Source organism: Corvus hawaiiensis, chromosome 8 (assembly GCF_020740725.1).
Source record: "Corvus hawaiiensis isolate bCorHaw1 chromosome 8, bCorHaw1.pri.cur, whole genome shotgun sequence".
NCBI lineage: Eukaryota > Metazoa > Chordata > Aves > Passeriformes > Corvidae > Corvus > Corvus hawaiiensis.
The window spans coordinates 4196663-4219406 of NC_063220.1; the positions used below are offsets into that span (position 1 = coordinate 4196663).

The following is a 22744-nucleotide window of genomic DNA, read 5'->3' on the forward strand; positions in this document are numbered from 1 at the left end:
ATGCCCAGAGCAGCTGTGGCTGCCCCTGGATCCCTGGAAGTGTCCAAGGCCAGGTTGGACGGGGCTTGGAGCAGCCTGGGATAGTGGAAGGTGTCCCTGTCCATGGCAGGGGGTGGCATTGGACTGGATGATCTTTAAGCTGCCTTCAAACCCAAACCACTCTATGATTGTATAATTCAGTAACAATTCCAAATGGAAATCCTTTTCCTAACATGACTTTGTGTGTAAATAATCAGCCATATGGGCTCGTGCCTCTGGGTATATTGAAACCCTGTGAAACAGCATTTCTTCAACCAAAAATGTTCTTTTACTCCACGATTGCCACCCCTGCTGTCACACCCCTGACGCTTTTGCTTCTTGGCACACACATTTCTGAAGGGCACTTAAAGTCTGTAGCTCTAATCCTCCTCCTTAGAAATATAGACCTATGTGATAAACTTCTCCAGTTCATTAGATCAGCAGTATTTGCTTAAAACCCAACAATCCTAAATACATATTTACACCATACACACCAAGAGTACAGGTAAGAAGCTGACATTTTACAAAGACTCAGCAGCTCTTTTCTCCATGTAAACTTTTATACCCCCCCAAGAGGGACAGTTGCCTTTTGGTGCAGGATGGTTTTCTTAAGAAAAAAGGTCACCTGTCAAAAATTTTCACTATATTGAATGCTGAAAGCATGAAAAGCAAATTAAAAATAAAGAGATTTAAGGCTACAATGTCATTGTTCTCACTTATTCAGGTGTGGGGAGGTTACAAAGACATAATCCCTGATTCTGCAGACATATAATCCTGTGCTCAGTCCTCACAACCCAGCAAAGAAAACACACAGTGACTCTGGGATCAGGACCTAACTGAGCTTTCCGTGCTGATCAGTGATTTTTAGAGTCAAGTAACAATGAGCTGACAGAGGTGTGAAGTCTCTGTCTTTGCTTTTAAGCTTTGTTTAATGATAAGAACGTTGAGAGTGGGGAGAAGACAGATCTAACAGCAGTGAAAAGCAATTTCCAAAGGGTTGTTCCAGAGATATTCACTGTACATGTAAAACTGTATGGGACAGGGAATTCAGAGTCTTCTTCATTTAGGATTAAGAGAGGTAAGGGAGCTCTGAAACCTGAGGCATGTAGGTCCAGAAAAATTCACATCCTGCAAGTGATCTAAACCTCTTGGACTTTGAGAATTAGACTCTCTGGTCATTCAAAAAACATGAGTAGTTTCCACATAAACCATCTGAAAATCATTAGAGTCTTCCCAAACCCAAAAGGGTCCTCCTGTGGCAGCTGTGCTGCTCTTGCAGCCTCAGCCCAATCTGTGGCACAGCTACAGGGCTTTGACAGGATTTTCACCTTTTCCTTTGGAATGAGTGAATATCTGAGAGACTTGGAGAGCTCCCGGGGTGGAAACAGGGCACTGGGAAAATCCCACTGCAGCCAAGGAATCCCATATCATTGCAGCAAAGCCACTTTGTACTTCCCAACCTCCCTGAGCCTCAGCCTCCCACTCACATCCATTCCTGCCTCACTCTTGGAATCTCTTAAAAATGTTTTGATTTTGAAGTTAAGTCTAAAATGTCTTCTCAAAGTTATTTTTTAAAAAAATATCCTTGCCAGAAGATTTTACTTTTGATCTGAAGCAAACCAAGATCATTTCCTAGATGCACTGGCAAAATTGAGAGGGTAAATCACTGCCAGAGGCAGGGATGTGGCTTTTGGGGGCCTTTTGGGGGCCTTTTGAGGTTCCTTCCAACCTCAGCTGGTCTGTGGTGCTATGATATGAGTGGCTGCTGCTGCAACAGTCGTCAGGCTTCATAAGGATTTGTCTGGACCATTTTTAATCTCTAGCTTTTATTTTTTTTCAGACATAAAGGAAGTTCTAAGAAGTCTGATTTAGGGCTACTGCAAAGAGATTTTTAGGGTGATCTTCTCAAAGAGGAAGAACAGGGATAGAACTTGTTGAGTATTGTGGTTGCCTGACATTGGAAGTGACAACTTACACACAAGAAGAACTCCCTAAATCCTGTCTACATCCTCCCATTTGTAAATACCATAGAAAGCAGGGCTGTACACATTGAGCAGACATGTATAAAACCTGGAAAAAGTCATCTAATAGACCCAATCCTCAGGTGAAATAACCATTATTTTGATTTATCAGGAGAGGGCCTAGCACCTAATAATTGTTCAACAAACCCTGTTCAGCCTCTCCTCGGTTTTGCCAAATGCAATTACCCAGATCTTCACATTCAAGCTGGCTCAAGAACATAACATAAACCAGGATCACAGCTTACAGTTAGGGCTCTGAAATTACATAAAAACCGTTAAAATGAACAAAGGAAAAAGCTCAGAATCCACAAAATGACACAGTGGACTACATTCTCTTAATCATCTGCCAGTGCTCTGCCTGCCAAATTTACAAGATAGAAAGGAAATGTTAACTGAACATGCGTGTGAGGAGTAGATATTGCATATGGGTCACAGATACTAACAAACAGAAAACTGCATATTGCCTAAGCAGCTGCCCAGATTTTGCACATGCAGCTCCAGATTTTGGGCACAGGATGCAGCCAAACTTTACAAACTTCTTCAAAAATATTTAAGTAACAAATGGAAATCCCCCCTCCCCCCCCCCTTTGCACACGTGTGTTAGACAAGAGAACAGTTCTGCTTCATGAGCAGAGATAATAAATACTGTGCATTACACTTACCACTGTTATTTTACCTCACTCGGGTCAGAGTGTTGTATAGTACAGATAATACTCAGCAGACAGATGGTTACTCATATCTACATTCATCACTGAGACACACACTTTAGAAAATTTTGCCAGTTGCCTATAAGAATTCAGCTGAATATCTAGCACTTAACAAGCCACAGCATCGTATTTCGAGTGTCCCATAAAATGTCATCAGGGAATGCTGGGGTGCTATTTTTATTTTGTGTTCTGAGGCAGTTTGTCAAGCACCAGCATTTACAACTCCTGCTTGCTTCAGATGGTCAAAACATGACAGAGAGCTGATGCAAGGAAGGGGAAATTATATCTATTCTCTATTATAGGATTAATTGTACAAGAAAGGCACTATGAAAGAGAGACAAATTTTTAAACACATACGAAGGGAGAGATTTATTGCTCATGGTGGGATATAAATCAACCAGTGACTGACTGTGATACACAAGCATCATGAGACAAGTCCAGTGCTGTATTCTCCATCTTTTACTAGACATCCTAAATGCATTATGTTTTGGATTGTTTCTCCTGGGAAACTAGCTTGCTGTCTTTGAATTTGAAAGTTTGAATGTTTCTGGAGCTGCCCTTATTGACGTACAAACCTCCCATTGACTTTGGCATCAACTCCACGTGGAAGTTTACAACAGCTGTGGACTTTCCTGGTGCAATTTAGTAAAAGTGATCTTAGTCAAACATGCTCAGTATAGAGCTTTTTATCTTTTTAAACTCAGTAATAATCAACTTTCTAACATCCTGCACACTACTACAATCCAATCATCAATATGTCTTGAATTTTTAAAGAAACAAGTATTGAACTGGGTGTTTTTATCTATTCCACCTGAGAAAATTATGTTAAGCCTAAGAAGCAAAATGATTAAACTGAGATAGACAATTTAATCTGGCCAAGGGCTCATTTAAATGCAGTGCTGTAAAAGCTTACTTAAATTCTGTGGCTGTAATTACATGTGGATTTTATTGTAATTATGGTATTTTTTTCTGACTGAAATTAATAAATAAGCTGAAAATTTTTATTTACATGGTAGCTGATAATCTTCACATAATAACTGAGGCGTTACCCCACATTCACTGACTTTGGGGTGAGGCCCCTCACTGAGTTCCCAGTCTGGGCTTTGAATCAGAGGCCAGAAAATCCAACAGTGGGCATTTTTTGCAACATACCATGCCCTTTTCTTGCGTGAGAGAAGGTGCCAACTAAAAAGTAATCCCACATTTTTTACTACTTGAGGCCTTATTTTCTCAGTATGGCATTGACAGTTGGAATATGAGCAAGGATAGATGGAAGTACAGCCAGTTAGTTGTGTCAGCTGTTATTTAAGCTACCATTGCATTCATGAAGCCTAATTAACCAAGCCTATTTTAAGATCTGGGCATGCATCTGAGTGCATGGTAAATGTTAATAATGTTCCTATGCAGAACTGCAATCCAGAGCTATAAAGATTTGTACTGAAACCTCCAGAGATTTGCACGTACAGATGTGGATTCAGATTATTGGTTCCCCTCTCATGGTGGAGAGGGGGCCTATTATTTGTGCTCCACTTGCTTTGGCAATTATACTTGAAACTCAGATTTAGGCTCATCTTTCCTTTAAGTAGTAAAAAACCCTATGATTAATAACTCCTCAGAAAAAGAGATTTGTTATTTTTCCTCTTGGGCACAGGGCCCAGATCTGCAGCTCTGGGCAAAATCCAGCTCTTCAGAGCTCAGATATATGGATGGTAGGCAGGAGGCATCCTGACCTTTCCACCCTGTCTACCATTTGTATTTTCCTGAAATTTAATGGGGAAAATATTAGTGGGATTCTGAGTAAATAACATAAAAAATTTAGAGAAGACATGGCTGAATCCAGCATAGTCCAAATTGTTTTTTCTCTTCCTTCAATTCTACAGGATTCTTCCAAATATATATATCAGAGAAGGCTGAACTGTGCTGGGCGCTGGATGAATATTTAGAATTTTTTTTTTAAGCTTTTCCCATTAAGATATTTTCTGCACAAAACCTTCTCAAGCCACTAGGGTGGGGTGGTTTTTGTAAAGCCATGTTGGCAGCTACAGCAGAGGGAGCTTTACCTGCAGCCAGTGACAAACACAGCACAAATATCCCAGTGCAGCTTTTTAGAATAATCTCACCATGGCACCGGTTTGCTCCCATTACTTTCATGAGCCCCTCTGCTGAGGACTACTTTTCTATCTATAGATGCAGCTGCTGATGGAAATCAACGGGAGATTTGTATTTGTGGAGCCTGCAGGATCACGGATCAATAGCGCTCTTCCAGTCGGGGGCAGGAGGTCCAGAGCAGCCTGTCTCCCTTGGATGTTACATGGGCTACTGGAGGGACGTGGGCTGGGCTTCACCCTGTCCACAGCTGCCTCCCAAAACCTGGGCAGGTGAGGAGAGCTACTAAGGATGGGCCAGTTCCTGTTGTCTCACAAATCTCACTTTGTCTGTCCCATACCGGGCTCCTCATTCATTCAGCTGCGGAAGGTTCCGGTTGTGCGATTCTCCCGCCAGCGCGGAGGAGTTGATGGAGCTTCTCTTGAGGATCTTGTTTATGATGTCCTTCCACGTCTTCTTGTACTGGTGCCGTAGCAAAGAGTACACAAAAGGGTCTGAAACAGCTTTGCTGTAAGCTAAGCACTTGGAAATGATCCCCCAGTGGGCGCTGATGTGGACCACAGAGGATAATTCAACAAGTCTGGGGAAAGAGGAAGGGTGAAAGAGTGAAACGTTAAAAATGACATTAACCCACCCCAAACCCTCAAATTATTCCTGGGCAATTGCAACAAAACTAAAGAAAAGAAAGCCATACTCATGAAAATGTGTATGTCGTCCTCCTCTTGCAAATTTTAAAGACTGCTAACGTAAACTTGAGGCCTGTTTGCCGAAGTGCCGTTGCTTGGTCTCATGGGAGTCATATTCCACTACCACTCACATTCTAAAAACCCAGCATCAGTCTGAACTCGCGGTTCTAGGTCCCCTGCAGAGTATCTGAGTCACCTCACATGAGCTATCCAGCTCTCTTGGCCAGTCCAGATCTAAAGAGAGTTCAATGCCTTTAAACAGTGTTTCTGAGTCATAGAAACACACAAGGAAATTCATCACTGAGAGATGGCGTATCGTACCTTGAATTTAAAAACTGGTCAGTTCAAAGGGCAAGAATTCACATTTGCAACATATTTAGCAAGACAAAACTTTAAAATCATTAAGGGAGGGGGAGAGGGAAGAGCTTCATATGCTCCTCATACCTACACTAGCCCAGAGAGTTCACCGTGTACTAAAAGAATATTTTTGACAGTAAAATATTGATAACTCCCCATGTCTTTGAGCAACACCAAAGGGCAGCTCTGTTCCATATGCCTCTAAGGCTGTTAGAAACTATTGATTTTTATAGAGGTCGAACAGCCACGTGCTGTTACAGAACCCCACATGGCAAATCAGATCTTTGCTGAACCTGTCTGCAGCAGCAGATGTTGTTAAATCTGCCTGGGAAATACTTCAGTTGCTCACGTTTCTCCAGACAAAGCACCACTTCCAAGGAGCTTTCTGAAGGGTGGTTCCTGCAGCAGCAATGACAGTAATGTTGGTACTTCAAGCAGTTTAAAGATTAGGGGTTTTTTTTTCCTCAGTCATTTTATTCCTATTCCAAAACCTTTCACTGCTACACATTGTTTAAAATAATGCTGGCGAATGGCACAGGCCAGTCAGGGGGAGGGACATTTCAGGTGACCAGGGAATGTCACATGCAAATACTTGGGAATCCCTTGTGCCACTCCACTGGTGCTGCTTGGCTCAGCAATTTTGAGATCCCAAAGAACCTCCATCTGTCCCATTTCTCTCTCCTTCCACCTCAACTAAACAAATGTTCTTTCAACCTCTCCTTGTAACTCATGGTTGTTATCTTTCCCATAAAGGAAGATCAGAACTGAGACATAATTATCATCTACTAAAGTTTCCAGGTGGTCTCATGTGGTGTATTCTCTCTTCTTTAATAAAATGCAACTTGACATCCACATTAATGTGTTCTAAAATGAGAATTGACAATTTGGAAATTAATCATCTACTGAGTCACATTTACTTTGTAATCTACCATGAGCCATCCTTGTTGGTCTCCACTTCATTTATTTGATGCCTACTTCACATTTTGAATTTCATCATGTTGAATTTCATTTGGATGATTTATTTTTACTGAGTGCTTTACAGATGTGAATTTGATTATGTTTAATTAAATTCAGTGGATGCCTTGAATAACCAAAATATGACAAATTTGTGTCTGAGGGTCTGTCAGTCAGTTCTCTGAGACATTAACAATCTCCATTTAAAGCACATCAAAGAGACACTTCAGGTTGCAAGCCTAGACTTGCTAATTTTACCTTCATTGACTGATCAAATGAAAAGCCTACAATTTTATTAATAAAATCTTAAATATTTTCCTTGCATTCCAAAAGCTTCCTTGACATTTACACATTTTTCAATTCTCATGTATTATTTTTTTATAGTAAATTACATTTGCAGTTATGAAGCAGCAAACACAGAAATGCAGCCAAACCCCAAGCTATGCATTTCCATTTCATGTACAAACAAATAAATGTCAGCCTTTCAAGGCATATCACAGAATTTATTGCCTTTGAAAGGTTTTGTTTCTCATTTGTGAGGGAAATGATATGCATAGCTTCCATTTTCATGAAGCTTTTCAGCCTAAAAGAGACATTTTTAGTGAAGGAACATTAATATTTCAGTGCTACCTGTAAATTAAATTTTACAGTATCAACTACATAATTCCCTGGCTTGCTTTCATAAGCCTCTCTTCTACTGTCTGGTCTTCAGAGCCTTTTTATTTCAAAGCTGTAAGCTCTTTTTCTGTGATATTTTGTTCATATTTTAGAAACTTATAACTCTGTAGAGTGTGTAATTTCACGTGGCTATCCAATTATTTTATTCCACCTTCAGTAAACAAATGAGAATGCCATGTTGAAGTGCATGACCTTGATCTCTACACATGTAATGCACACTGGAAATCCTTTATTTACCTGTGCAGTTAATCACTGCACTAAAATATTGTACCAAAAGTGTGCCCACCCAGCTGGGAGGCTGAAGAACACAAATGGCACAAGAATTCTGAGCTTCTTGTGTGCCCAAGCACAATCTGGGAGGCAAACAACAGTTTAAAAACAGGGTTTGCTCACCTCCTATTCCCCAGAGATGATACAACAGAATTCTAATCATCTTCTGCTTGTTCCACCATCCTCCTCTGTAACCTGAGGGCTTGAGACTATGAACTTCTGCCTGCTATTACTTCAGGATTTTTAATTTAGAGCCAATTTCCTCATGCATTGACAGCACTTATTAACTTGCACGAGCAAAGTTCTGTATTTTGGTATGAAATGCCTGGAGTTGGAAATGAATATCAGAAACTGCTGTGACTTCTCTTCATTTTTCTTATGAAAAAGATCCTTGGAGAAAAGAGGTTTGGAACAAGTATCTTTAATCCCATAATCAAAAATAAAGCAAAGGAAGAGATGTGCACTAACAAGTTATTTTTACAAAACAAGAAACAAGCTATACCTAGAAATATATAATATGGGGGAATGCACCAGTCATGCTGGTACAGAGGAAACACTGGATCAAAGACAATCAGATTCTGATACACCACTTAAGGTCATCCACTGAACTCATTAGAAGGGTGTTTTCTTGATAAAAGAAGTGCCTAATTTGATTTTTATCTTGATGTGATCTGAAAAACTCTCATCTATCTGGAGGAGTATTTATCCCTATGGGTTCATAATCACAACTCCTTCACTGGCTCATGGACTTCCTAGAGACAGGTATTTATTTTTAGTGTGCAAACAGGAAGATAACAAGGTTATAGTAAAACTTTGTGATTTGCTGCTGACAGCCCCCAATTCAGGGAGTACTTAAAAGCATGTTTAATTGGAGTGCATTGCTGGTTAGAGCTGGCAGAGGCACTCCCTCTCCTGACTTCTGTCCACTGCTTGAACTGTGATTGATTGTGTCTCTCTTGAGAATGCAAAGCACTGGACAGAGTCCAGAAATTACTATTTTCCCACACAATTAAAACCAAATTCTCCCAATTCCCTCAGTGTCCACACCCTCAGCCCTGGGTGAGGCCCAGGGAAGGAAGGGATGATTGTCCTGGGACACCCAGCCCTGCAAGTGTCCAGCAAGGTGTCTCAAGGAGCTCAAGAGGAAATTCCCCGCAGCCTGCTGTGCAGGGATCCCCCTAAACATGCCAGAACTGAAAAGGCCAGGAATGTGGGAAACATCAACCCTCCTGACACATCTGGCCAGCTCCCACCCTGCCTCAAAACATCCTCATGCATCCAGGACCCTGTGTTTTACCTCTCATCATCATCACTCTCTGTGGAGAACCTGTTCCTCGGCAGGAGAACATTTAAGTGATCCTTGTACAGACTAAAGGGAGAAGGCTCAGGATTTTTCTAACTCGTCTTCTCTATCTTAGGGCTACTGGGACACAAATTGGGACACCACAGAGTGAAGAGGAGGTGGGGAGGTGGTGCCTGAGTGCTGAGATGCCTTTGGAGGAGTGCAAAAATACTCCTGACAGCTCTGGTTAGAGCACTCGGTGTCACTCAGGATGAGCCGCCAGCTATTCTGTGACTGGGAGGATTTTCATTAAGTTCAGAGACCCAACATGAAATGAAAATTAACCATTTGCAAAAAGACAAATACTTTAATAACTTACGCCTTGAGAATTAAGGCTAAATGTCCTCAATTACAAAGCCTTTCATACCATTTAAGTGCGTGGATTGCAGTGGTGTCTTGTGGCCACTAAATGAAAGTGAAGGCAATTCTAGTAAATTACTTTTGCTTTCTAATTCTGGAAATTCAGGATATTACACTGAATAGGAAAAGCTCAGGGTAGGCTACGTGTTCAATTATATTCACTCTTAATGCAGCTTTTTCAATGATTTTTTAAAGGTAGATCTGAGTTTGACTGAAGTCAGTCCCACTAATTTCTACTTAATAGTACTGGAATAGGAGATACTTTTAAAATAATTTTTTTCTCTGTTTTGCACAGCAGCATCTCAGTTTTTCCAGAGTCTTTTAATAAAGAATGCAAGCTGCAAATTTCCTTCAACAGCTAGATAACTTTTTTTTGGAGAGACTCACTTTCTAATACTTTTATTTTTTCATAGGAGTAATTTAGCGTTTCTCACAGGAGCCATTTCCAGAGATAAGCTGGTGGATAGCCATCTGACCATAAATCACAAAAAGTTTTGTTTAAGTCTGTGGACTGTGTTCACACCTCAGCTGGATGTTGTTGACCAAATTTTCACAGTCTGAGCTATTGAGGCCAGTGTTTCCCTGGAGATCAACCCCTGGACTGGGAAGTCAATCAGAGCAGCAGGTGACAACTGAAAAAAGGTCTGCAAAACCTTATGGACTGATGTGCCAGCTGCACATTGACTGGGCTGAGTGAGCAGAGTCTGGCCCTCAGACTGCATCAGGACTGAGTGGAGAAGCACTGTGACATTTTACATCGTTTGTTAGCTCAGTAAATGCAACCTCTGTCACAGGAGTGGAAACGGCGCATCAAAATTTCACAGGAGCCTGTAATCCTGTTCTGGCTCAGAGTGCCCTACTTCCCTGAGCTAGGAGTGCATCTCAGCAGCCTTTTCCAGGATGTAGGTTCACACTTACCTTGTAATTACATAAGGTGCAAAGCAAAGTATGAAAGTACCAATAAAGGTACTTATTTTCTTCGTTGCCCGCTGCCTCCGTCTCCTCTGTTCTTCGAGACAGCGCTCTCGCACACTGTGTGACATTCAACACAAACAAGAGCATCAGTCACAGCATCAGGTAACAATCTGCAATGGCTTCACTACAGAATGATGCAGAACAATCTGTTTTAATTGCATAAACCAATAGCAGGTGCACTGCATTTAAATGGGGCAATACCAAATGTTAATGCATTGTCTGATCATCTTACCCTCCACAAAATTACTGACAGACACATGACTGTACATTTATGTGCACACCTCTCCATTATATCAATTCATCTATAGTAAAATTGGTGGAATTTATCCTTGAAAACAGTTGGAAGCTCCTTTTTGAACTACTGTAAGCTGTATTTGCAGGCAAGATGTCACTCAGAGATTTGGAAAATATCCAGGGTGGGACAGGCAGCAGGCTACTTCCCTAGAGGCAGCAATTCCAACACCACTGCCATGGAGAGGAGAAACTTCCCAGCAAGATAAGCAACAAAACAACAAAATCATAATGGGAAAAAGAACACTCTGAACCTTCAGGCCAACGTGGGAGCAATCACTGTATCCCATAGCTGTGAGCTGCGTGGCCATAAACATTCCATCAGCCCATGCAGATCTGCAGGGCTGCTGTGCTGAATGCTCTGCAAAGCTGGAATTGTTTAATAAATCTACAGTGCTGGGATATCCTCATTCCTCACCTCAAACCAGCCCCATTTCCAACTAAACACATACAAATTAGTCACACCCTGGGTTTTTCCCTAGCTGTGGCATTTTAGGACAAGAGCTTTTCCTTGGAGTTTCCTGTTGGTGGTCTCAGCAGGCCACCAGAGAGCTCTGAATTCCCTTGGTGTGCCAGCAAGGAGCACAGGGCTGAGGCTTTGCTTTCAGTGCAAAAAATCTCTGAAATCAGCACATTTTCTTGTGAAAACAGGATTAATGTGAAAGCTCGTCCTCTTCCTCTATCTGCTTGAGTGACTCCTGTGCTCCTTATGATTTCTGAGGGATGTGGATGATTCCTGCCTACTCCAGGCAGGTGGATTGGGCAGCACTGGTATCTCCCACAGTGACAGGACTGCCTGTACCTCAGTAAATCCCTTTGCAAAGGGCCCAGCCGAAGCCAGACTGCCACCCTGAACCCCTCTCTGTGCACATGGCAGCGCTGCCACGTGTTGACTCCTTGCACAGATTTCACAGTGACACAGTCACTTCTCAGGCAAACTGAATGGTTTGTCCCATAACCTGTATTTATATATATATATATTTTTTTTTTTAAAAAAAACCCAAACTGTTTGGCATTGGTCTTTCCACTTTTGTTGTAAATTTTTAATTGATGACTCATCTCAGGCTCCACTCCCTCATAGCTCTGAGGCTCATGGCCATACCCTTACATTATTTACTTCATCTGTAAATGTTTTATCAACATCCAAACACATGTTGTGTCCTGAGGATCTCAGTGTGTTTCAGTGATCTCTGTGGCAGTGAGCTCCTTTGGTTGTGTTAAAGAAGAAATGTTTCTTTTGTTCCATTCTAAACTTGGTCTTACACTGCCGGTCCCCAGAGCAGCTATCATGACGTGATGAAATAAATACTGGAGGAAAAGTTTGTTCTCCAAACAAATTGTCTTTCTCTTAAAGAATGTGACACTTTTAAAGGTGCTACATGTTCCATATGTGAGTTATTTGCAGCTAGAAATGACAGCTGATAAGGGAAAAAAATCCGCCTTTTCAAGGGAACCTATGTGCTCTCAGTTCTGCAAGAGCTGGGGAACTTGGAGTATTTTTATGTGCAGAAAAATGATCTTAGAGTTCTGTGAGCTTTGTTTAAGACCTGTGTTCTTAAATTCATAATATCCCAAGCCCATGGCAATACAGGGAAGTGAATTTCCAAAGCAGGTTCAATTAGGATGTTGTTGGGGAGGAGAGGGTGGTGTATTTTTTGTCTCTATTTCCCTAATTACATCTTTTCCTTACTGGCACATGCAGAGCTGTCTCTCACTTCCAGAGCTCACCCATGACTGTCCTGGTAGACTTAAACCCATTTCTTTTGTTCAGCATTTCCAGATGCATCCAATAAATACCACATCACAGAGGAAGGTATTTTATCTCACTCCTTCATGTAGATAATGTACACAGATGAATATTTTGCTTTTGCACACACTTTCATGCACTAAGATAAGAGACATGTGAGTTCCAGTAGTGACATCAGTAATAGAACAGGATTGTTGACTAAGCTTTCATTTAAAGATTTTAATATCCTGGGAAATCTGAGATATATCCCTTTGAAGGTTTGGTATTTTAAATAAAGTTTATGAGATGCTGGACCTTAAGATGTGTAGAGCTGGATACACCAAAAAGATAATATAGATAATTTGAGTTAAGAAATACATGGGTTAAATCTCCCACAATACCCAAGATAATTTGGTCTTAAGAACAAAGAAAAAGCAGGATCCACTAAAAAAGCCTCAGCTAACTTGAAAGGACACGTGCCCCAAAAATTCACACAAATTTGTAGGGTGTTTGGAGGTTTCCTTTGTGCTCCTCTCAAATGATCTTCAGGAGATCACTCGTGTCTCTCCAAGTCACAGGTATAAAGCCATCTGTCACTAGACCCCCCTGCAGGTGGATTCTGAGCCATGGGAAGCAGAAAATTGTCTGTACTCATTTTCCAGTGTTGAAACTGGACCCTGCAAAGAGCCAGGAGAATCAGAGTAGTCTAAGGTGGGATTGCAAACTTTGCTCTTTCCTGTGGACTCTCCCAGCATCCACGGCTGCGCTCTCAGGTCCTACAGTGCACCTTGAACTTGCCTGTTACATAATGCAAATGATGCCTTTGTTATGTCAGACATTTCTGAGCATCGCTGACTCTTCCAGCAGAGCTGCAGCCCCTGTGCAGAGCTCACAGGAGGGAAGGTGACCTGAGATCTGCCCCTTTCAGCAGCAGGAGCTGTCGCTGGTTAAAGCAGCCCCTCCGCGGGTCAAATCAGCCACCAGTTCTGTAGTGTAGAAAAGAAGCCAAAACTCTCCTTTCTTAGAGAGAGGCGTCAGAATAACCTGATGCCAGAGGTAAGAGCCAGTGGTGCAGGTTGCTCACAGCAAAGTGCCTGTACAGCTCTGTCTCCCCCGAGGATAAGAAGCATCATTCCCACAGCTCCGCAGAATCCATCCCGCAGTGACAGGATCATAAAATGCACAAACGCCCTCAAATCAACCTCAACCACAAAAAATGCAGAGGAGGAGAAATAATACTGAGATTTTTGCCCTTTTGCTAAACTTTGCTGTGCAGTCCAGGCATACTTTTAGCATTAAGCAAAATGAATGCAGCTTAAACCAGCCCTGGTGGGTTTATGGCACTTTCCTGGGAGTAACCACCACATCTCCTCATGCTGCAGGAACTAAGGCAGTCGAGGCACAGTTCATCAACCAGACAGCAAGCAGGGCAGGGGGGAGTTTTTTCCTCAGTGTGACTTGGTGAATAAGGGAAGATTTATACCTGTATTTCTCAGGAATGGCAACGAGAGTTGCCCAAAGTTCTGCTCTGCATTCTTGGTCAAGAGACAGCTCAAACAGCTCAACAGGAGAATTCTGAGCAAATGTTTCTGTCCCTCTAAAATGGGCTGTCCTGCCCTGATCCTCCCAGACTTATTTGTCTTAGCCTCAAGCATCGCCAGAGCATGACCTGTTTTTGAGGACAGCCACATTTGCTCTGAGCCCTGCAGCTCTGCTCCTGGCTGGCTGCGAATGGAGAGGCTGCTGTTCACCTCCAGCTCGTGGAGCGAAGGGGAGCAGGGATGGTCAGATGGGAGGTGTGGTGTGGGACAGCCCTCTCTGACCGCTCCCTGCTTTCCTCTCTGCCAGGCAGATTTCTTCCCCGTATCACACACCGAGCCTGCGTCCCTTCCAGATCTATGCATTGATTATTCATGCAAGATTTATAGCTTGTGCATAATCCCTGGCCTGACTTTTGCACGCATTCCTCTCCCTGTTTGGTGCTTGCCTTCCAGCCCACAATCCTCCCAGTCCCTGGGAACTTTTCTCCTCCTGTCTCGAGGCACAAGGGACTTGCCTAAAATCTCTCGTTTGAAATGAGCTCTATACATCCCTTGTTTGTCACATTAACATTGCTACTGAATTCTCTCTCACTTAAGGTTTAAGTATAGGTATTCAAGTGCATGAATATTGCAGCTGTAATTCCCTTAGGATCCTGCCTTCAGGAATGATAAAGTTACAGAGAGCACAGCAATAGGAAAACTGCTGGGAAAAGGAGCAGCAGGCAGCACTCAGCTTCCCTTCCAAACTTCAAGGGACATGTGCAGCCTCCTCCCTCTCACGGATCCAGCAACATTTTGGGCTGACAGTGCCCAGAAAATGCAAAGCTATCAACCACTAAATCCACCTTTGGAGACAAAGGGCAGTGATCTGATCACTGTCTCAAAGGGAAGTGCATGCTTAGCCAAAACTGCCTGTTCCTTTGCTCTCCCTCCCAAAACAAGTCCTCAAGCCTAACAAAAAATGAGTTCTGCAATCAGAGAATTAAACCCAAGTGAAAAGAAACATGCAGAATAGAAACCGGCTGTGAGGATGCTTGTTTTCTCCCCCTCCCCGTCCCCTGCTGTGAGACAGCTTAGTCTGTATTTAGCATCACACTGAGCCCCCTCCTCACTTCTTTTGCCATGAGCAGTTGCTGAACACACGGGAACCTTACCTGGGATGGATGTCCACAAGCAGCACCAGGGTCTGCATAGTGATCACGTCGATCCGCTTACAGTGGAACCGTGCCACCTTCAGCACTTTGAGATATGTGAAACACAGGACTACAAGGGAGAGGAGGAAGCTGAGGGCGTGAAAGACCCCAGTGAAAATCACAAACTGTGTCCTATCCTCCGGTCTCTTGTTGTAGAGCGTGCAGGAGGCATAGAGGTGATGGAAACCCACCCAGGAGAGAGAAGCTGCCACTATGGGGAACGACGCCGAGTGCAACCACGTGTAGCTCAGTATGAGAGCAGCGTCCCGGTACCTCATTTTGGAGTGATAACTTAGAGGGAAGACCACAGCAATCCACCTGTCAATGCTCAACGCTGCCATGCTCAGCATGGAGTTCGTGGTGAGGAAAGTCTCCAGGAAGCCCACAACGTGGCAGACCTGATCTCCTGCCGGCTGACTCTTGTAAATGATCCCCGCCAAGGTCAGGGGCATGCTCGAGACAGCCATCAACAGGTTGCAGAAGGTGAGGTTGAGGATGAACAATCCCGGGACCTGCTTGCGGATGTCGGCGCTGTACAGGAAGCACATCAGCACCAGCACGTTGGCCAGCAGGGCCACGAGCATCAGCACCACCACCACGAAAGCCAGGAGCAGCTCCCAGATGCTCATGGTGCGTCCAGTCACAGGAGGGACATCTCCGAAACTGCGCCGCGCCGGCACCGGGGGACCATGGTGCGAGGTGCCCCCACCTCGCCCTCCTCCCCAGCCTGCTCGCTCCCGTGCATGCCCTCCGTATTTTTAGAGGAGCTGCAGTTTTCTCCTCCAACCTCCCCCTCCTCGCTGCTCCTTTCCACGTCAACGCTTCCCGAGACGTGCACAAAAGCACTGGCAATGCCCATCAAACTGCAAGGAGGGCTTAAAAAATATCAGCAGGACTGAACCACTGTCTCCAGCCGGTCCATTTTGAGGAGAGCACGTTATTCTGAGCAACTGCTCTCCTGAGAGCCCTAATTACCAGCCCCAAGCTTGCAAGCAATCCACCGAGTGAATTGTGCTCTCTTTCTCCCTTGCTTTCTGCCTCTCTCTCCCTCTCTGTCTTTCTCTCCCCTCCCCTCTCCTCCAACCCTCACTCCCTTGCAGGCTGAATGTAACCTGCTTTTTATGATCACAGATAAAAACCCCATTAATGGATTAAAGCATGCACACTGCTGGTGATTCGCAAACGTGATTATGTCATCCCTGCTCCACAACCCCTCCCCTTCTCCTTGCGACTGTGACTAGACTTTCCTCAAGAGAAATCCCATGCTTTCATTTAATTGATTTAGCCATTAATTTGCAAACAGCCTTGTAACCTAATTCCTGCACTCCAGCGTGTTCCCTACATTTCGGTGCATCACTTGCAGTGTTGCTGCTTGCTCTCAGCCAGGGCAGGGGCTTTCTTTTCTCTTCATTAGCTGTGCTTAAAGAGATGGGGGGAAATGGATATATTCTGCTACTTCTCTGGAGCTGTCATTAGGTGACGGGAGTGGTTTTACTGCTCTGGTTCAGCACTTTGCACTTCGTTGTCTCCACATACGATGCTGAGGAGGAAACTGACTGCTTGCCCTCCTCCTTTAAAAGCAGGGAAATCAAAGCCCAAATGCCAACGCCACATCCCCACGGTCACAGAGCAGGTGAGGGGCAGAGGCAGCATCGTGCTGCAGGTACCTCTATTCACTCAGCTTTTCTCCTCTCCAAGAGTTTTTGCTTCCTCCTAATCAAAGCCTCCCTCCCTGTGAGGCTGAGCATCCTGTGAGATCAAAACTAAAAAGCAGCTTGGCAAAGGAAATAGGAATGAGTCTGACTTGCACATAATTAGGTGTCAAAATTAGGTTTGTTTTAAAGGACGGAACGGGAGCTGTTTTCCCGTTGCTTTTCCTGTCTCTTTAAATCAGTTTTAACTGGGGAGGCTGAGAGTTTGTGAGCAATCAGGACAGCTTTCTGATCAAGGCAGCCAAGCTTTAATCTCTGCACAATAAGAAGGCAGAAGACACCCTGCAGCACGGTTATTTGGGCTGAGTAAGTGCCTCTGCACGTGCACGAGAGCTCGATGCTCGGGCAGTTTTCCCTCTGAGCCCTCCAGAGCTGCGCATCTCCATGAGCAGCAGCTGCTCACTGCAGCTCGGGAGCGGAGCTGGCACCCTGCACGCTGCCAGAGCTTGGCATGCTGTAGAAAAAAACCTCTTTCACCTCAGTTTTGGTTTGTTTTGTTATCAAAAGCCAGGTTTTAAAGGGCTGATAGAGTCATCAAAGACCACAAAGGAGCAGCTCAGGGTGTAGAGCCCAGGTCTGTCCGTCAGCCCTGAGAGCTCCCTGTCTCCAGAACACGACTCCTCATGCTGAGGGGGTGAGGAGAGGACTACAGTGTCTGCCTCTTTTCCCGAGTCAGTGAAGTGGTGGAGCCACCATCCCTGGAAGTGTTCAAAAAATGTGTGGATGTGGCATTTGAGGATGTGGCTCAGTGGTGAACGTGGTGGTGATGCTGGATAGCTGGAGGGGCTTGATGATCTTAGAGGGATTTTCCGACCTTAGTGATTCCATGAGAAAAGCCTAAAGGTGACCCCTTCTTTAAATAAGAGGGGGTTTTACCCTCTTAGGAGAGGTAGACTGAGGAAATGAGGGAGAGGATGAAGGTTTTGCTGCTGCTTCACAGCACCAGCACATCAGCAAGTTTCCCCCTTGGGTAGGAAGCAACAACCCTGCTGGGAGGGGTGTCCTGACATCAAGAGCCTGAGCAGGGTGTCCATGGGACAGTCATGAACAGATTAAATCTCAGCAGACAAAGGCAGCTACAGGACCACAGGAAGGTGCTCTGTGAGTTGGGGGTCACTGTGAAGAAAAATGTGGGAAAACTTGCAGGGATACTAAGAAGAACAGGGAAAAATAAAGGGAAAACCAGGTGATATATGAGAGGCAGGTACTCTGTGACAGTGGTAAAGGGGAGTCTCACCCCCACTTGGCATCAAGGTGATTCCTGAGCCTTCTTCCCACACTCAGCCTCCTCCTGGGCTCAAATGAACCCTGCAAGGACTGGGGAATTCAGGCTTTTCCCCTACCTTCAATGCACGAGACCAAGGGTTTATCAGGGTGGTTTCTTGACACAGCATGCTGTTATCCCTTCAGTGAGCTGTGGTGCCTCCAGGATTGAAAAGCTCTGTGCCTGAGTAATTCCCTGCTCTGACGAGGGTCTGGCATCGGTGTCAAGCCTGGGTGAACAGTGGGGGAGGAAATGTATGCCTGGAGAAAAAGGATTAGGGATGACAGTCGGGAAAAGAGGATTCTCCCTAAGCGATAGATGTGAAATAATGGGAGGCAGAATGAGAGAGTTCAGTGAAGCTGTGATGGAATATGGAAGGTCAGGTTTGGCAGAAAATCTACAATCAAGGGGAAAACCTTTGTTGATTTCAGGAGGAAGCTGAATTTTTCTCTTGGTGAGGGATTTGAGTCTCGGTGTGTATTTTGTATTTTGTATTCTGAAGGCCCAAGCGATTTACATAACTAATTTCCCTGTTGCTAATCCCTGCAGCAGAGGAGGTTGCTGAACACCTCTGGGTTTATTTATCATGTGTACCCAATGGAGCACGATGGACCCACCAAATGGCTTCGTTTTAGACAAATCAGGAGGAAAGAATCTGCTGGGCATCTGTTGAGGGTTAACTGCAGCTGGCAACTGAGCACTGCACAGGCACTCCCCCTTCCCCAGGGGAGGGAATCCTGGGTTGGAATCCCAGGATGGAATCCTGGGATGGAATCACAGAGTCATTTAGGTTAGAACTGACTCTGAGACCACTGAGTCCAAGGAAGACGAGGAAGCTCTTTAGGCACTCATGTAAGTTGACTTTGGTCTCTCTTCAGCCAGACCCATGCAAACCCTTGGCAGGTTTTTTGATGGAGACAGAAGCCACAGGTCTGTCCCTCTTGGGGGTGTCAGAGGTGACCTTTACACCTTCCCTGTCACCTTCACTGATGAAAAATTCATTTGTTTCAGCTCCTAGCCCCAGATTATGAGCATCACTCTGGATTCTTGCCTGGCTCCTTCCTCTCCAGCAGGTTCTGTGTGTGGCACAGTGAGATTAACTGGGATTTCCTGGCCAGCCAGGTAGTTTCTCATGGGCCACCACTCTGGGGATGTGGGGAGAGAAACCCTCCACTGCTTCACCTCACAGCCCCTGAGTTGAGAGTGCCAGGACAGCTCCACAGCTGCTCTCCAGAGCCCTCCTGGTGAATTATTCACACTCGGGCTGTCACTGCTGCTTTGCTTCATGGAATTAAAGAAACATCAGGTCTGGAGGCACATGGCTGGTGCTCCTGGCACTTCTGCCTGCTGGATGGGTATTTAAGGACTCTTAGGGCAGCTAAGGAAATCAAATCAAGGCAGGAAAAGCAGAAAGCCATGGGAAGCTTTGAGTCAGGGAGGTTTGTGGGTGGATGTGTGCGTAGGTGGATGGCAGAACTCTCCCTTTCCCCGAGCTCCTTTGGAGCCAGGTGAGAGCTTCCTTCCTGGGGACCAATTAGGGGGTGAGCAAGCTCAGTGACTGGGTGCCTCTGTGTTATTCTGGCAAATGCAGGAGGTTAAATGACATATTCCAGCATGGGGTCTGGTTCAGAATTTGTATTTTAGAATCACTCCTTATCAGCACCATCAGTGATGCAGATATTGAGTCACACTTCATCTTCATATGGAGCTCTGTTAGAACAGCATTCTTTTAAAGGAGATAGTGCGTGGATGTACCTGCTTTATTTGGTTTACCTCAAAGACAAAAAGGGGGGCTCAAAATAGAGCTTGGTCATTTGATTTTAATTGCACTGCCATTTCCCACCTCAGGAAATATTTAATAACAAAAAATAATTAGCTACATTTTAATGTTTTTAAAGATATAAGAGACTTCTAGTTTGGTTTTCTGATTTTTTTTTTTTTTTTTGTGTTCTCAACCTATTTTTACTCCTCGCCTCTTGCTTAATGCTGATGAATAAAAGAGTAACTAATGGGAAAATTAACATCTTTGAGAGAGGTTGAAAAACTCCAATTAAACAAACAAAATTCCATCACATTTAAATTGGAATAAAATTAGTATATCCATAATACTGCAGCCTGTAGAACAATACCATTACTTTAGGTTAGAATTATCCAGCATGCACCAGCACTCTTTCTGTTTAAAACCCTTCTAGAAAGGATGACTTCCAACCTCCAGGAACTGTTGAAACATTATAGAATCTTAGATGGTTTGGGTTGGAAGGGACCTCAAAGCCCATCCAGTGCCACCCCCTGCCAGGGCCAGGGACACCTTCCAATGTCCCAGGCTGCTCCAAGCCCTGTCCAACCTGGCCTTGGACACTTGCAGGGATCCAGGGGCAGCCACAGCTGCTCTGGGAAATCTGTGCCATTATCCCATTGCCCTTTCTCTCTAGGATGCTTTTTTGCAGCAGCTGAAAGAGAATTGTCTTTGCAATCAGAGCTGCCTTGTGAATTGATGTAGCAACCTGAGCTTTGCCTTGCCTTGGGAAGTTTGTACTTGGGGGACCTGGAAAGGGCTTGAAGAGATTTAGGAACCTTTATCCAAGTGGGAAGGTGATGGAACTGGAAGGCTTTTATTCAGGGAAAGGAATTAAGCTCGGGGTGACCTCTCATAATGCCACCTATGATGTGCTGTCACTCTGGGATTTAAACTGTCCTGGGCAAGGCACTGGATATTTGAAATGCAGAGAAGAAAGGAAGACAGACACTAATTTAAAGACCCCAAATATTCCTGGTTGTCTGAAGGCAGGTAAAGCAAATTAATTCCCAATTTTTTTGGAGGAAAGGCAGGGTTGAATTTGCTAGATGTTACATTTTATATTGGTCCTATAAGTGATATAAGTGATACAAGTGACACCTGTCACATCTACACTGCTCTAGATAGAACTTGTTCGCTTTACCCTGCACTCCTTCAAAATGTCAGAGCAGAAATCACTTTTGTCACACTTGCTCTTTTTAGATGTGTGGTATTTCAATTTCCTCTTGTTTTAAACCGGGCTGGCTCCTTCTCACTCAGCAAAGATGAAAATAGAGGCTTGAACAGAAGGCTTTCAAAATGATACATAGATGTCAGTGCCTGCTTCTATATAAAAAGTCATACATGAGCATGCACCCTTGTAAACTTCCATTTAGCAACTAGCTACGTATTTTATTTTTCATCATTTCTTCTACTATAGCGATTTTATGTGGATATTCGTATCCATCCACTTCTCTGCATGACATGTCCATTATTAATCTTATCTTGTGATTGCAGTGCTTGATTTTTGCATCTTGGTCGGTTTGGGGTTTGGTTTGTTCTGTTTTTTTTTAACAGAACAGAATAGCATTTCTGCTCTATCTAATAAGTTCTGCAGGGGAGGAGGTTATGATACATATGGGGATGATCTAACCAAGTATGTCTGTTTTATTAACGAGGGATATTTGGATCTTTGCCGCCGGCTGGGTAGAAGAGTTTGGGTTCAAAAATACATTTAATTTCCATGAGCATAAGTGTTTCTTGCAGAGCTTGGTTTTGCTTTGCCTCCCTTACTCTGCTGGGATTTTGGACTCCAGGGCTCAACTCCTTGTGTGTCACCTGCAAATTCTGCACCTGATTGCTTAACTAATTTAAATGTACTGGAAAGCTTATTAATGCCATTCCAGCTCAGGGAAGGAGACATCCAATTCATTCTCTGGGAGACTGAAAGGCTCATTGCAAAGCAGTCTATTAAAGGTTTAAGCTATGTCCCTGTAACAGCTCTTTTGGGCTTGTGATTCCCTTGGATCTGTGATGTATTGACAAGGTTTTATGAGGCTTTTTTCACTGGCAGCTTTTCTACAGGTCCAGGAGGTTTAAGGACTTTGAAATTCTAATTTTAATTATTGATTTAAATGTATTACGTTGGTAATGAAGGAATTATGCAATCCCTTCAATAAACCCAGCAGCCTTTTAAAAATACATAAGTTATTTCCAGGCCATCGTTTGGGAAGCACTATTAATGAGGTGTGGCCTGCCCTTGCCATCAGTTTAGCTGTTTCATTTTAATATGCTATTAGTTTAAAAGGGTTTTGGTTGGAACCTGTAAATCTAAGTCAATACAAGCAAAATAGAATCATAGAATGGCTTAGTTTGGAAATGACCTTAAAGATCATCTCATGCCACCCCCTGCCATGCATAGGGACAACTTCCACTGTCCCACGTGGCTCCTAGCCCCGTCCAACCTGCCCGTGGACACTTCCAGGGACGTGGCAGCCACAGCTTCTGTGGGTAAATGGAGGGCTAAAAGAGGAGACTACTCACCACATGTGGTTTCTGTGTTAATGCAGAACAATCCTGTGGCCATTGACCACAACCAGCAGGTTCTGAGATTGGCACTGGAAATCACCACAAATGCAGCTGTACTGGCATCTCCTTGTCATCCAGAAAGATGGATCACTGGCTGCTCTTTGAAAAAATCTTGTCTTCTTGTATCAAATAATTAAGATCAATTAAGATTAATTAAGATTAAGAAATAAACTGGAAGAG

At 43.9% G+C, this 22744-nt stretch overlaps 1 protein-coding gene across 1 annotated transcript; it reads right to left on the reverse strand.

Moving 5' to 3' along the window:
* Nucleotides 1-926: 926 nt before the first annotated feature.
* On the reverse strand, nt 927-16337 carry GPR26 (G protein-coupled receptor 26). Its single transcript, XM_048311809.1, has 3 exons — nt 15187-16337; nt 10418-10531; nt 927-5432 (listed from the first exon to the last, which is right to left on the reverse strand). The coding sequence occupies exons 1-3, from the start codon at nt 15852-15854 to the stop codon at nt 5201-5203; spliced, it is 1014 nt and encodes a 337-aa protein (XP_048167766.1). The 5' UTR covers nt 15855-16337; the 3' UTR covers nt 927-5200.
* Between the last annotated feature and the right edge of the window lie 6407 nt (nt 16338-22744).